Genomic DNA, 13499 nt, shown 5'->3' with positions numbered 1-13499 from the left:
TGTAGCAACTTGTTTTGCTATCATTAACAACCATGATCTGTCTTATCAGAAGTTACACCTGGTTTCTCACCCTGGGACTGCGTGAGTACTTGAAGGCTTGTTCCTGCCTGTGACAGTCCTGACACAATGAAGGCACTTTATCATCCTGGGTCTAGATGAACAGAGGAACCATCCACTGAGTCATCCACTTCAATCACACGAGTGCTCATTAGTGCCTTCACTTGAGATGGGGGAGGGGCAGGGGAGAGTAGGGCAGGATCCCCAGCTTCACAGCTGTGACTTCGGAGAAACAGCAGTTTGTGATTAGATTGCTGTGACAAAGTACTACAAACCGTGTGGCTTAAAGAACAGGAATGTATATGGTGTGGTGACCTCCAACCATAAAAATCTTTCATTGCTACTTCATAACTGTAATTTTATTACTGTTATGAATTGTACTGTAAATAGCTGATATGCAGGATATCTGCTATGTGATCCCTGTGAAAGGGTCAGTTGACCCCCAAAGGGGTCAGCACCCACAAGTTGAGAATTACTGTTTTAAATCAAGATGTCATCGGAGTTGGTTCCCAGGACTCTGGAGGAAGACTATTCTCTAAGCCTTTCGCTGTAGTTCTTTGTCATTGGTTGTATTATCCCTTTGTCTCCTCAGACATTGCCCCTCTGTGCACATTGGTGCCCAGATTTTCTCTTATAAAGACAGCAACTGACTGCTTTTCCAGAGGTCCTGAGTTCAATTCCCAGCAACCACATGGAGGCTAACAACCATCTGTAATGGGATCCAATGTGCTCTTTGGGTGTGTCTGAAGACAGCTACAGTGTACTCATACACATAAATAAATAAATTTTATTTAAAAACCATAAAAATACTAACCATATTGGAATAAGGTCTATGCTATTAACTTCATTTAAACTCAATAATATATCAAACTTATTTTCAACCAAGGCTGCATTGTGAGAGCTTTGGGTTAAGACTCTTACCACACGAATGTGGGCATATAATTTAATTCCTAATAGATGAGTTATAACTCTGTTTTAGTGCTTTGTATAATCCTTTCCAAGTCAATGTACTCAATCACCAATTGTGGCTGTTAGAATCTAGGCTCCTTAAGGAAATGCAAGAGTGAAATCCTATGTGGCTATTGCAGTTTGTCCTCTCGTTGACAACAATGACACCCTATCCAAGAGGGTGTTTGACTATCCTGAAGCACTTGTTGAAGTCCCTTAAGGCCAAAGTACAGAAGTCTGATATGTAGATAACCACAGGGATCCACTGCCTTCCCGGCTTCCTCTTTGGGCTCTGATAGCTTGCCTCCTTCCTTGACAGTCTCTAGTGTCTAGATATTCAGCCTTTGACCTCTAGGCTAATCCCGCCCCTTCTTTATTGCCCTGAGTTAGTTTCCATTTCTGAGAATCCTTGTTTCTTGATCTCCTCCAGTGAAGAATGAGCATACTGCACGCAGAAACACACCTTCTATTTGGTGATCCCAACTGCATTATCCTGAATTAACTTCAAAACTCTTAAATCATGAGATCACCTGCCAGACAGACCATTGAAGGGAAGAATTATTTTCATGTTTTATAACTATCTCTGTTAGTGCAGTGTTTTGGCTTCACCATGCGTTCCTGTCGCTCCTGCAATGTCCGGGTACTGGTGGCTCTTGTGTGCGGGCTACTGACTGGAATTGTTTTGGGACTGGGCATCTGGAGGATGGTCATAAGGATCAACAGAGGTAATGTTACCCTGTTATAATCTACTGAGACAAAGAGTGGGTGTTGGAGGGGAGGGTGGCATTGAACCTCTGACTCTGCTACCTGATATTTCAGAGCCAGGAAAATGTTTTATCCAGGAGATGCCAGCCTTCCACAACACCACTTTGTATGACAGAATTGTATGACAGCAGTCCGTTAATGGCCAGTGGAGAGCTTTATATATAAAGTGTGTGTGTGAATAAGCAGGGTGAAGAATGAGTTTTGAATTGGCTTTTTGTGCTATTTGAATTTCTGAGTTGATAGAATGAATAACAATAGAAAGTATAGCAATATGTGTTTGAGTTTATTGAGCTAAATCCTATAAAGGTAAATAGTTGTGAACTTGGACTCCCAAAAAACCACGTACAGAATAAAAATTCATCTCAAGAAGGAAGCTTAGAGACCTTAGAGTGGTGTGTGAAATGGACTTAGGTTTATGCTCAAGTTTTCCATTTTGCAGGTGTAGAAAATTAGTTAAAGTTGAAAAAGTTAAAATGAATCTCTAGGTTATTTTCCTGTTGGTCCCACATGTGTTTGTAAGTTTCTTGCTGTGTTCCTGACCTCAGGGAATAAATAGGGACAGAAGCATGGTCACATGTAAAGTGATGGTGTTAACGTAAAGCCCTTGAGACCACAAAAATACATGTTTAATGATTCTAACACTGCACCCCTTTGCCTCTGGAGATCCCCCTATAAAGCACTGGTTTTCATCTATATGTTGTGACCCCTTTGGGTGCCAAACGACCCTTTCACAGGGTCACCTAAGAACGTCTGACAGCATTTCAATTCACAACAGTAGCGACAATCAGTTATGAAGTAGCAATGAAATAATTTATGGTTTGGGGTCACCACAACTGGATTAAAGGGTTGCAGTGTTGAAAAGGTTGAGAACCACTGCCATAAAGGGGTTCAAAGATGATTTGTAGACCCTGTGAAACTGAGTGACTAGAAGTGACCAGTACTAGTAAGGAGGAGAGTCTGACCTCGAGGAAGGCAGAGAACTGCCCTTCGATGGTGCCAGGTGGCAGAATCCCATGCTGAGAACAAATGTTCGATATGGGCTGGTGCTGAAGAGGTAGCATGGAATGGAGCCATCCCTACATTACCCAAAAAGAATAGAATTCAGAGAATACTGTGTTGGCAACATTTAGAGAACTTGAATAAGAAATTAAACAGGACAAAAGAATAAAATTAAAAATGTTAACATTTGTAAAAGCACTTTAATTCAGGTTTAAGGGAAAACCGTAAAGCATCTCTCGCACTGTTACTCCAATTAAACTTGTAAGATCTCCTTTAAAGGATGTATGTTTGAGAAATTGTCTTCCTTCTTGTTGCATTCATAATGACTTCTGTTTTCAAAGGGAAACCTGTGACTTAGAAAGGACAGCATTAAATCCAACCCTTACAAAGACAAAGGGCAAAGCCAACAAGAGGAACAAGACTGAACAGAGGACAGAAAGTGCAAGTTAGTCCAAGGCGTAGGGGGAACTGCCTGAGTGTGGGCACACCGCCAGGCTGCTGGAGGCCTTTGAAGGAAGTATTAAAAGTTCTGCTTCTCAGAGTAGCAGCATACCAGCTCCCCAGAAAGACTAGCTTTGCCCGTGGTGTTAGTTTATGGGAGATCTTTACATAAAGGATATCCCTCAGTCGACAGAAAATTAGAGGGTCGTCACTATCAATAACAAATAGAAAGCATGAAGACTGACACTGTACGCTGTTTGCTGTGTGTGCGCCTTGTGAATTTTATTCGGAGTGCACGTTAGCTGTTTATTTTTGTTTGGTTCTGTTCGTATCTGTTTTATTCCACTTCCTTCCTTTTCGTTAACTTCTGGGTATTTCATCGCTTTCTCTCCCATCTCCCTTCTTTCTACTAATGTCATTAGGGAATATCTTCTAGATGGTTCCTTACTTAGTTATAAGTTATCCTTAAATTAAATTTTTTTTTAGAGACAGAGTTCATGCCTATCTCAGAGAAATTGATCCATCTGTGAAAGCCTTTTTTGCTTGTTTTTAAGATCTTATTTTATAGTTTGAATTGTCCCGGAACTCACAATTTGTATCCCAGATGGCCTCATACTCATTGTGTCCTGAGTACGACGGCTCCCACGCCAGGCTTTCAAGTGCTGGGTTTCAGGCAGGACCCCACACTTCTGGCTAACTATACGTTATTTAGGAAAAAGTGCATAAGCACATTTACATTAAGTTATGTCCAAATTAATTTACTATATTCAAAATTCATTTCATACAAACAGAATGTATTTTTCATGAAAAAATGATAACTTATTTGTGAAAAACAGAAGAAAAAAACCCTCCATTTCATAGTTATAGTAACATTCAGGAGGCTGAGGCTTGGGGATCGAGTTCAAGGCCACACTGAGCAGAATGAGACTGAAGAAAAAAAAACACAGAAAAAAGAAAGAAAACTTCCAACTTCTGTTTTAAAAAAATTTTATCTGGCCACAGAGTGAATATTAGTTTTTATACTTAATTTTTCTATACCTTACAATTTCAACTCTCTAAAACAAGATATCATACCCCAAACTTCATGTATATTTTCTCACTTAATCTGGACCACCACATTTAAAGCAGGTATATTCTGTTTGTGTTACATATGGAGAAACTAGGGTTGAGAGAAATATTTGGATTTATAAAGCTGTGCAACACAGGCTGTGAATTTGAACTTGCACCATTATGGTCTTTCTGGGTTTTGCTCTCATAAGCACAAAGGAAGCTAGAGCAAATTAATTTTCTCTTTTTTCCCCCCTTTCTTTCCACAAGATCTGAAAAGCTCACTTCACAATGGTGCAGAGAGACTGACAATCAGGCAGCTCTGTTGCGTTCTTTGGGAAGTCTGCTCTGTTCCTGTTTATGATGCTCCTGTAATAATACAGTCTGTGGAGCATAAATGAGGAGTCAGGCTTCAGTTCCCAGGTTGTCTGAGTCTTTGATTATACCTATGCATTTCTGCCGGTGTAGTAACCCCCATGCTTTGCAGATGTCTGGGAGACTGTTAAAGTGCTTTCTCCAACAATGCAGCATCATAGTGTGTCTGCTTTCATCTTCTAGCTTGATACAGCAAAAGAAATTTCATGTTTTACTGGTTTTCATCCTGGCCACTGCCGAATTTTAATGGAAAAGCAAATCCAAAAATAGCCAAAAAAAAAAAAAATCACAAATCAAATCAACTCTAATTATTCTAAGGCAAGTCCTCCCCCCCTTAAGTGAACCATTGGTTCAAATGTCAAAGTAACACTTTAAGGCATGATCTATAGAATTCCAGCAACCTTCTGTGAGCAAATGGAACATTTATTTTAGTATAGAATAGAGTTTATTTAGGGCATGGGGAGGGGAGGTAAGAGGATAGCAGGCAGAGAGAGAGAGAGAGAGAATAGAGAAGTGGAGGCCATCCATGACCACATAGAGGGGAAGGGGGGAAGGGAATGGGGAGAGAGGGGGCACAAGGTGGCAAGAGGCAAGACAGCAAGAGTGCAGAGGGAACTTTTAAAGGCTCTGTTTCTACTTCTGAACTGTGTGCCTCTTGTTAAAAGGTCACCGGCAGTTAAGGGTCTGGTTCTGACAACATATGATGCTACACAGGAGTAGCCGAAGCTTCCTTCAGGTTTGCTGGGTAGCCTGTCATGTTTATATCACATGGATGGCATTATTAACTAATAGTGATATTATTTATTGTCAAGTGTAATATATCGTGCATGCTCTCTAACACACAACTCCTAGCCATTTGGCATTACTTTGGGCAAAGAAAACTTTCAATAGTATTGATAGCTTGTGCAATTCCCAAATGGAGTTCTAGACTTGGTTTCTTCTCTGTAGTGTTAGTTTAGCTGCAGCTGCACCACCCATTTTCCATGAATGTCTCCTTTGATGGTTGAGGTCTTCAGCTGAATGTCTCCATTCCATGGACATTTTTCTACCAACCCAATACAAGTTCTTTTTCCTAGTTCCCCTCTTTTTACGTGTAGTTTTGGTCATGGTTCTCTTTACTGGCCACTTCTTTTTTTTTTTTTTTTTCTCTTCCAACTCTTTTTTTTTTTAATTGTATTCATTTACATTTTATTATCCACACAATCTTTTACACTTCTCTTGCTTAGAGCTAATTTAAGAACGATCCCCACCCACTTCCTGGACTCTGCATGTCTTTCTAAAGCTTTATATGACCCAGCACAAGGCAAGGCCTGGGCCAAGTAGTGGGAGTGGGTGGGTAGGGGAGCAGAGGTGGGGGGGAGGGGTATAGGAAACTTTCGGGATAGCATTTGAAATGTAAATAAAGAAAATAATAAAAAAAAATGGCCACTTCTTCAAATTGACTTACTTTGTTGAAGAGAACAGAGACCTGATTTAGAAACCTAATAGATTCCCTACAACTAATTTTGAGTTATTGAGATTAATAAATAAATCTTATACAGCTAGAAGGTAGGCTTAATCCGTTAGGGCAACTGTAAGCATTTATATACAATAGAAATCTCTTTTCTCACAGTTATGGGTACAGGGAGTCTGAGGGAAAGTAACCACCAGTTTTTGTATCTTGAGAGGGTCTGCTTCTTGGTTCTAAGATGTCTTCCTGTTGCATCTTATGTGATGTAAATAGACAACACTGTTCTCTTCATCCCATTAGGGCATTAATCCTATTGTGAAAGATCCACCCTCATAAATGAGTCACCTTTTAAAAAAAACTGCCATTTAATGCTATGATATTGGAAACTTGACTTCAACACATGAATTTTGAGAGAATGCATTCAGTCCATAGCATGGCTGAAGAACTCTCAACTAGTTGCGTTCAGAAAAGAAATAACAAACCTGGCAAGCCCTGACACTTTTCCTCAAAATAGTAAGAGAAATGCAGATTCGGATGTTTAAAAGATATTATTTTTGTTTTCTGCTGCTTCAAGCCATGTGGCATATGACCACCAGACTCCAGGTTTCATTAAGATCTTTCCCATTACAAATAACCTCTTGTTTACCCATATGGTCAGCAATCTTCAGAGTACATTTATATTGGAAGAAATCTGTGTTCTTCCAGAACCCCAGTCCTTTCACTTTAGGTGTTCATAAAAACTGTCTAATATGGTTTTTATAAGGAATAGACATAAGAGGTCTATAATGGTTGACTCCATGCTTCTAACAGCAAGAGGCTTACAATGCAATAAGCAGGGAAGCTTTGAGACCCACCACACTTGACAACTAAAGTTAAATACAAACATGTATTTCATTGCATTTCTCTCCTTTGATCTTTACAACCTTGAGCTAATCCTAATATAAACATACCCAGATGTTCACAATACAATGGTGAGAGGATTTCTTTGATTTCTATTGAGAGGGCAACTCAACCTCAATACACAATGGCAATGCCTTATTTAACTGTATCCTACAGTTATGGCTCTAAGAATTCCCTGCTTTCTGTTCCTGCCCGACACCAGATATGACCTTCCTTCCCCACTTCAGGTCAGACTTGCTCCTTGGCTGCCTAACAAAGGGGCTACAGAAGGTTAGTATAGTCTCAAACCCAAGGTCCAACTTTATAGCACTCATAATTCTCATTCAATAGAAAATGAATGTTATCAGAAAAAATCAAGGTGAGTTTACTGCTGTTCAGAGAATCATATCTTTCTTTCCTTTTACTAAATTTAGTACTTCCTGAAGAATCAAATTCAGTAATAAATCTAATTCCCACAACTGATCCTGGAACACTAGGATCATTTTAGTGTTTTAAAAAAACCACACCAGTCTGAGACGTTGTCTTATGAATAGAGGAAAGCATGTTGGATGTGACTAGGGTGTTGCTCAATTTCAATTTCCAGTTACAAGTCTCTGTCATGTTCCTCCTTCCCCCTTTCCTGTTTCCTCACATGTTCATATACTAAGGATTTTTTAAAACACAAAATTATCCATGAAAAGGAAGAGAGTCTCATTCAAGGGATAAGTTTTGTTGTACAAGTGGCTTGAGGGACAGTGATCTGGATTATGTTAGCATAAGAATCGGTGGTGTCTGTTGATCCCATTTCAAAAGCTTTTGTCTTAAACAAAGAAGCTGGACTCTTGGTTTAGTGGGTTATTCCTGGATTTCCAGGTATTTGGTGTTTTTAGATATGGTCATCAGGGTGGGCCAGACTCTGTTGACAAGCTGGTAAAGATCCTTCCCAAATTCTGTGGCCAGGTCTGTGTTTTTGAGAGAAGGAAGCGACCACTCGAGCCAGACTACCTTGTTTTAAATTTCAACATGGGTGCTTACTAGCCAAGTGACTGGGCATCGTAGTCAGTATTTCCATGCCTCAGTTTCCCCCTTAGTGATAATAAATTCTGTGCAGTGAAACTCTTTTGAGAATTAAATGAGTCAATGCACTTGAAGGTTTAAGATGATGGATGACTTGTATCTTGTAAGCACTCAATCCACATGGACAAGTGTTTTCTAATTTGTGAAGTTTTCTGTCACTCAGTGCTAAGCAGTTTCGTCCTTGAACTTTTCCTAGAGAGATACCACTGAGCCACATTGGACCTTTGGATTGAGACTCAAGTTATCACACCAAAACTCTGCAGGAGGTTTAATCATTAAGTTAAATTGACGAGCTGAAAAGAAAAACAGAAAGAGCTCCAAGAACAGCCATGGAATATTTGCTTTCGATATCTATGCTACTTCCCCTAGCAGCAGAAAGCTTATTACATAAATGTTAACCCAGTAGTTAATATTGGACAAATATTAACAAATATCTTAACAAAATATATACTTCATGTGCTTTTTTTATATATCTTCCAAGGTTTCTTTCTTTTTTCCTTGCTTTTCTCTACAGTGAGTATATTTTACTAAACACGACCAGCTTAATGTCTTCTTTTTGAGTCAACTGTACAAGTCCTTATATGAACAAACTACTTCATCTTTTATCTATATGTATATGATAGATCCTTAAAGATGCTAGTACAACTTTGTGTGACATTTTGTGTCATTTGCATACTTTAGAGGCTAAGATTCTGAAGTGGGTACTACACAGAGTTAAATGTACCATAAAAACAGAAGAGTGGATAGTCCATCTTGAATTAGCTATCCTTAAATAAAATTCCAAAGACAGAGAAGCAATTGAGCAAATATTAACCTTCTCTTCTTCGGGGATGTTCTGAGATCTAGAGATACAAGCTATGACCTTGATTAAAAATATTCTTTAATGATAAAACTTGTTACTAAAAGCCAGAAAGACAGACTAAGCATGGGTAGATGTTTCTTCCTGCTTATTGAATGTATACAAATTGTAAGTAAATTTCAAACACACCAACAAGTTTCCATTCTTAAGGGAAATTCCAGGCGACAGAAACACTGTAAAGATACCATAATGATAGGTAGGTACTGTCATAAACTCTAGAGGTTATGGGTGCAGAAGCTGGACCTGAGCCACCAGTGTGAAACCTGAAGCCTTCAGGAGTCACCTCAGCCATAAAAAGGAGATTAGAAAATTTCTGTTCCCTGTGCCACTGAAACATTGAATAATTGTTACAATCTAATGATCTAACTTTCCTATTATGGTGGTGGATTTGAGATGGGGGTCTCATGTAGCCCATGTAAGCAAGTAGCTAACCTTAGCCTGGATGACCTTGAACTCCTGGTCTTTTGGGATTATAGTCCTGTAAGCTTGTCTTGAAGGTGGAACTCTAGATTTCCATCTAGCATCCTGAAAGCAGGTTCTGCATCTGCTCTGTGCCAGCGCTGAGACTGGGTTAGTATGTCATTCTCTGCAACGAATGCCCCCACCCCACCCCCACCCCCACAGCTCCTCTACCTCTGTGCTTTCTAGGATCCTTTCATTCCCACCTCCCCCATAGATTGCTGAAGTTTTCTTTTATTCTCTTCTATTTCCCTTTTTAGGATAAAAATCTATCTTAAATTATCCTGACCCTCTTTCTTTGGCTTACGCAAGGACAGACTCTACTTCACCACTTACACGGAAATCATTTAAACTTTAGGAATTAAGAAAAGAGTCAGGTGGTGGTGGCACACGCCTTTAATCCTGACATTCAGGAGGTGGAGGCAGGTAGGTTTCTGAATGTGAGGCCAGCTTGGTCTACTGAGAGAGTTCCAGGACATCCAGAGCTACACAGAGAAACCCTGTCTCAGATAGATGATAGATAGATAGATAGATAGATAGATAGATAGATAGATAGATAGATAGATAGATAGATAGATAGATGATAGGAAGGAAAAGAAATAGCAATTTCTAAAACAAGTGTGTTTGGTTATATTTTATGGCAGGAAGAACAAAAATGTCACCTTGTTTGGAAAAATTGTTTGGAAGTCTCACATACACATTTTACTTTAGTGGTCTTCATAAGATATCTAAAGTTTTATTACTGTTCAGGAAGCTGCCAAGATTTTCTTCTATTAGTTTTATGCAATCAAACTACAGAGTTCATGATCTGTTCTGAAATAATTTTTGAAAGCGGAAGATCTGTGTTTATATACGGCTTTGTTTTTCTGTCCCTAGATGTCCTGCAACATTTGTTGCTTTTCTGCACTGAACGTACTGCCCTTCTGAAACACCATCTCGGTGCTCTGGAGTAGTCTGTGCTGAACTCTATTCCATGCGATAGGTGACTCATCTGTGATAGTGGAGAGTAAGGCAGCATTCCCCTTAAGCCTGGTGTCTTAGTTAGGGTTTTACTGCTGTAAACAGACACCATAACCAAGGCTACTCTTATAAGGACAACATTTAATTGGGGCAGGTTTACAGGCTCAGAGGTTCAGTCCAGTATCACCAAGGCAGGAACGTGGAAGTATCCAGGCAGGCATGGTATAGGAGGAGCTGAGGGTTCTACATCTTCCCCTGAGGGATGCTAGTGGAAGACTAACTTCCAGGCAGCTAGGGTGAGGGTCTTATAGCTCACACCCACAGTGACACACCTACTCAAACAGGGCTACACCTTCTAATTGTGCCATTTCCTTGGTTGAGCATATACAAACCATCACACCTTGTTTCTGTAAGGACTAAAAACAGAGCATTTTCTTGTAATGGTTGTCTCTATGGCTTTTCGGTTATAGTGTCCATTCAATACTTTTGCTCATTAAAAATAAAAACTGTATGTTTGTACTCTAATTATAAATATCTATTCTTTATAAGTTACAATTCTAACTTACAATTTAACTTGCAGTTATAATTTATATCCTCTCTCTCATACACATACACAAACACAGACACACACACACTCACACAAATATTTTATCTAACTCTGTGACTGTCACTTTTATTGTAGCATCAGTTTTTAATTTAGATTAAATGCATTTTATATTTTTATGTTTATTATTATTTCATAGTTTATAATTCTTATATTTAGCACTATTTTTGCCCTTCAAATATAGTTGCATGTCCCAAAGTTGCAAATATATATATTTTTTTCACTCAACCTATCATTTCTGGGATAAATCTTACACAGCCAAGTAGTATCTATTTTATTTGTTGTTTGATTTTATTTGTAATTATTTTAAAGGTGTATGTGTGCTGGCTAGTTTTATGTCAATTTGATATAGGTTATGAGGGAGGGAAACTTAACTGAGAAAGTGCTTCCATAAGTTAAGGCTGTAGGCAAGCCTGTAGGGCGTTTTCTTGATTGCTGATTGATGGAGGAGGGCACAGCCCATTGTAGGTAGGTACACACCTGAGTTCGTAGTCCTGGGTCCTATAAGAAAGGACCCAGAGCCAGTATGTGGCACTCCACCATGGTCCCTGCATCAGTTCTTGCCTCCAGGTTCCTGTTTCGCTTGAGTTCCTGTCCTCGCTTCTTTTGATGATGAACTGTGAGTGAAATAAACCCTTTTCCTCCCCAAGTTAGTTGTCTTTGATCATAATGTTTCATTACAGCAATAGTAACCACAACTACGACAGAAATGGGTACCAGGATCGTGGGGTATTAATGTGACAGGCCTGACCAAGCTGTTTGGTGGAGGATTATGGACTATGGACTACGGAAGGACTTAAAACCTTTAGGGTAGAAAAGCTGTTGGTGAGTGCTCTGTGAGAATGTGGAAGAAAAGAGTATGGAGAAAAACGCAGATGATGAAGCCCTGACTTGTGAAGTTCCAGAGAGAAGTTTAAGAGTCATTTAAAGAGGTTGTTACAGCCCCCAGAGCTCCTGAATATTGAACCACCAACCAAAGAGTACACATGGAGGGACCCATGATTCCAGCCATATATGGGGCAGAGGATGGCCTTGTTGGACATAAGTGGGCCTGAGGGGGTTCGATGCCCCAGTGTAGGGGAATGCCAGGGCGGGAAGGTGGAAGTGGGTAGTGGGTGAGGGAGCACCCTCATAGAGGCAGGGGAAGGGGGATGAGATAGTGGATTCTGAAGGGGAGACCTGGAAAGGGGATTCCATTTGAATGTAAATAAAGAAAATAGCCAATAATAAAAAAAAAAAAGAGGTTATTGCATATATTGAGTTAAGAATCTGTGGTTCTGGTTAGCTGAGGCTGAAGAATCGACTGTGGTTAATAAGATTCCAGAACCACTAAAGTGAAAAACTTCACTTTGCTGGGATAATTGATGCTGGTCAGTTCCTGGGATAATAATTGATGCTGGTCAGCTCCTGGGATAATTGATGCTGGTTAGCTGGAGCTGAGGAATTAATGACGTGCAAGAAGAGACCAGGTACCATCTGGGAAGTGCTCCCTCCAGAGTGAGCACGCAGAGATTGCGTTCCAGAGTTGGGTGCATCTTCTCTGACTGAACCCAGGTCTGGCAGTCCTCTGCTGTATATATGTTGAGGGGCCTCATATCAGATGGTGTGTGCTGCCTGGTTGGTGGTCAAGTGTCTGAGAGACCTTGGGGGTCCGGGTTAATTGAGACTGCTGGTTCTCCTACAGGGCCATCCTCCTCCTCAGCTTCTTCCAGCTTTCCCCTAATTCAACCACAGGGGTCATCAGTTTCTGCCCATTGTTTGGTGAAAATATCTGCCTCTTATTCTTTCAGCTGTTTGTTGGGTCTTTTGGAGGGCAGTCATGATAGGTCCCTTTTTGTGAGTGCTCCATAGCCTCAGTAATAGTGTCGGGCCTTTTGACTTCCCCTTGAGCTGGATCCCACTTTGTGCCTGTTGCTGGACCCTTTTTTCCTCAGGCTCTTCTCCATTTCCATCCCTGCAGTTCTTTCAGACAGGAACAATTATGGATCAGACTTTTGACCGTGGGATGGCAACCCCATCCCTAACTTAATGCTCTGTCTTCTTGCTGGAAGTGGGCTCTACAAGTTCCCTCTCCCTACTGTCGGGCACTTCATCTAAGGTTCCTCCCTTTGAGACCTGAGAGTCTCTCACCTCCCAGGTCTCTGGTGCATTCTGGAGGGTTCCCCCTAACCTCTCACCTCCAGAAGTTGCCTGTTTCCATTCTTTCTGCTGGCCCTCGGTCCTTTTCCTCCACTCAATACCAGATCATGTTCCCTCTCTCCCACCCCACCCCTCACCCAGTCCCCTTTTCCTCCCAGGTCCCTCCCTCCCTCTCACCTTGTGGTTGCTTTCTTCTCCCTCCCAAATGGGGCTGAGAGCCTCACTTGGGCCCTTCAGCTTGTTGATCTTTTTGAGTTCTGTGAACTGTATCTTGTGTATTCTGTACTTTTGTGTGTGTGTGTGTGTGTGTGTGTGTGTGTGTGTGTGTGTGGCTAATATCCACTTAATAGTACAAATTTCATGTCAGCTTGATACTAGCTATAGTCATCTGACAGGAGTTCTGACACCAGTTGAGAAAATGCCTCTAGAAGAACAGGCAG

The 13499-nt window shown here is 40.6% G+C and overlaps 1 protein-coding gene across 1 annotated transcript in view; it reads left to right on the top strand.

Annotated features, from left to right (window-relative positions):
- The first annotated feature begins 1419 nt into the window (after positions 1-1419).
- Adgrg7 (adhesion G protein-coupled receptor G7) overlaps positions 1420-13499 on the top strand; it is a 65051-nt gene continuing 52971 nt past the window's right edge. The window contains exon 1 of the mRNA XM_021209363.1: positions 1420-1730. Within this exon, the coding sequence (XP_021065022.1) occupies positions 1616-1730 (115 nt within the window). The 5' untranslated portion in view covers positions 1420-1615. The remainder of the gene's footprint in view (positions 1731-13499) is intronic.

The sequence above is a fragment of the Mus pahari genome, chromosome 12 (genome assembly GCF_900095145.1).
Source record: "Mus pahari chromosome 12, PAHARI_EIJ_v1.1, whole genome shotgun sequence".
Classification (NCBI taxonomy): Eukaryota; Metazoa; Chordata; class Mammalia; order Rodentia; family Muridae; genus Mus; species Mus pahari.
Note: the sequence above shows the minus strand (reverse complement) of the source record. Positions and strands in the feature narration are given on the sequence as shown.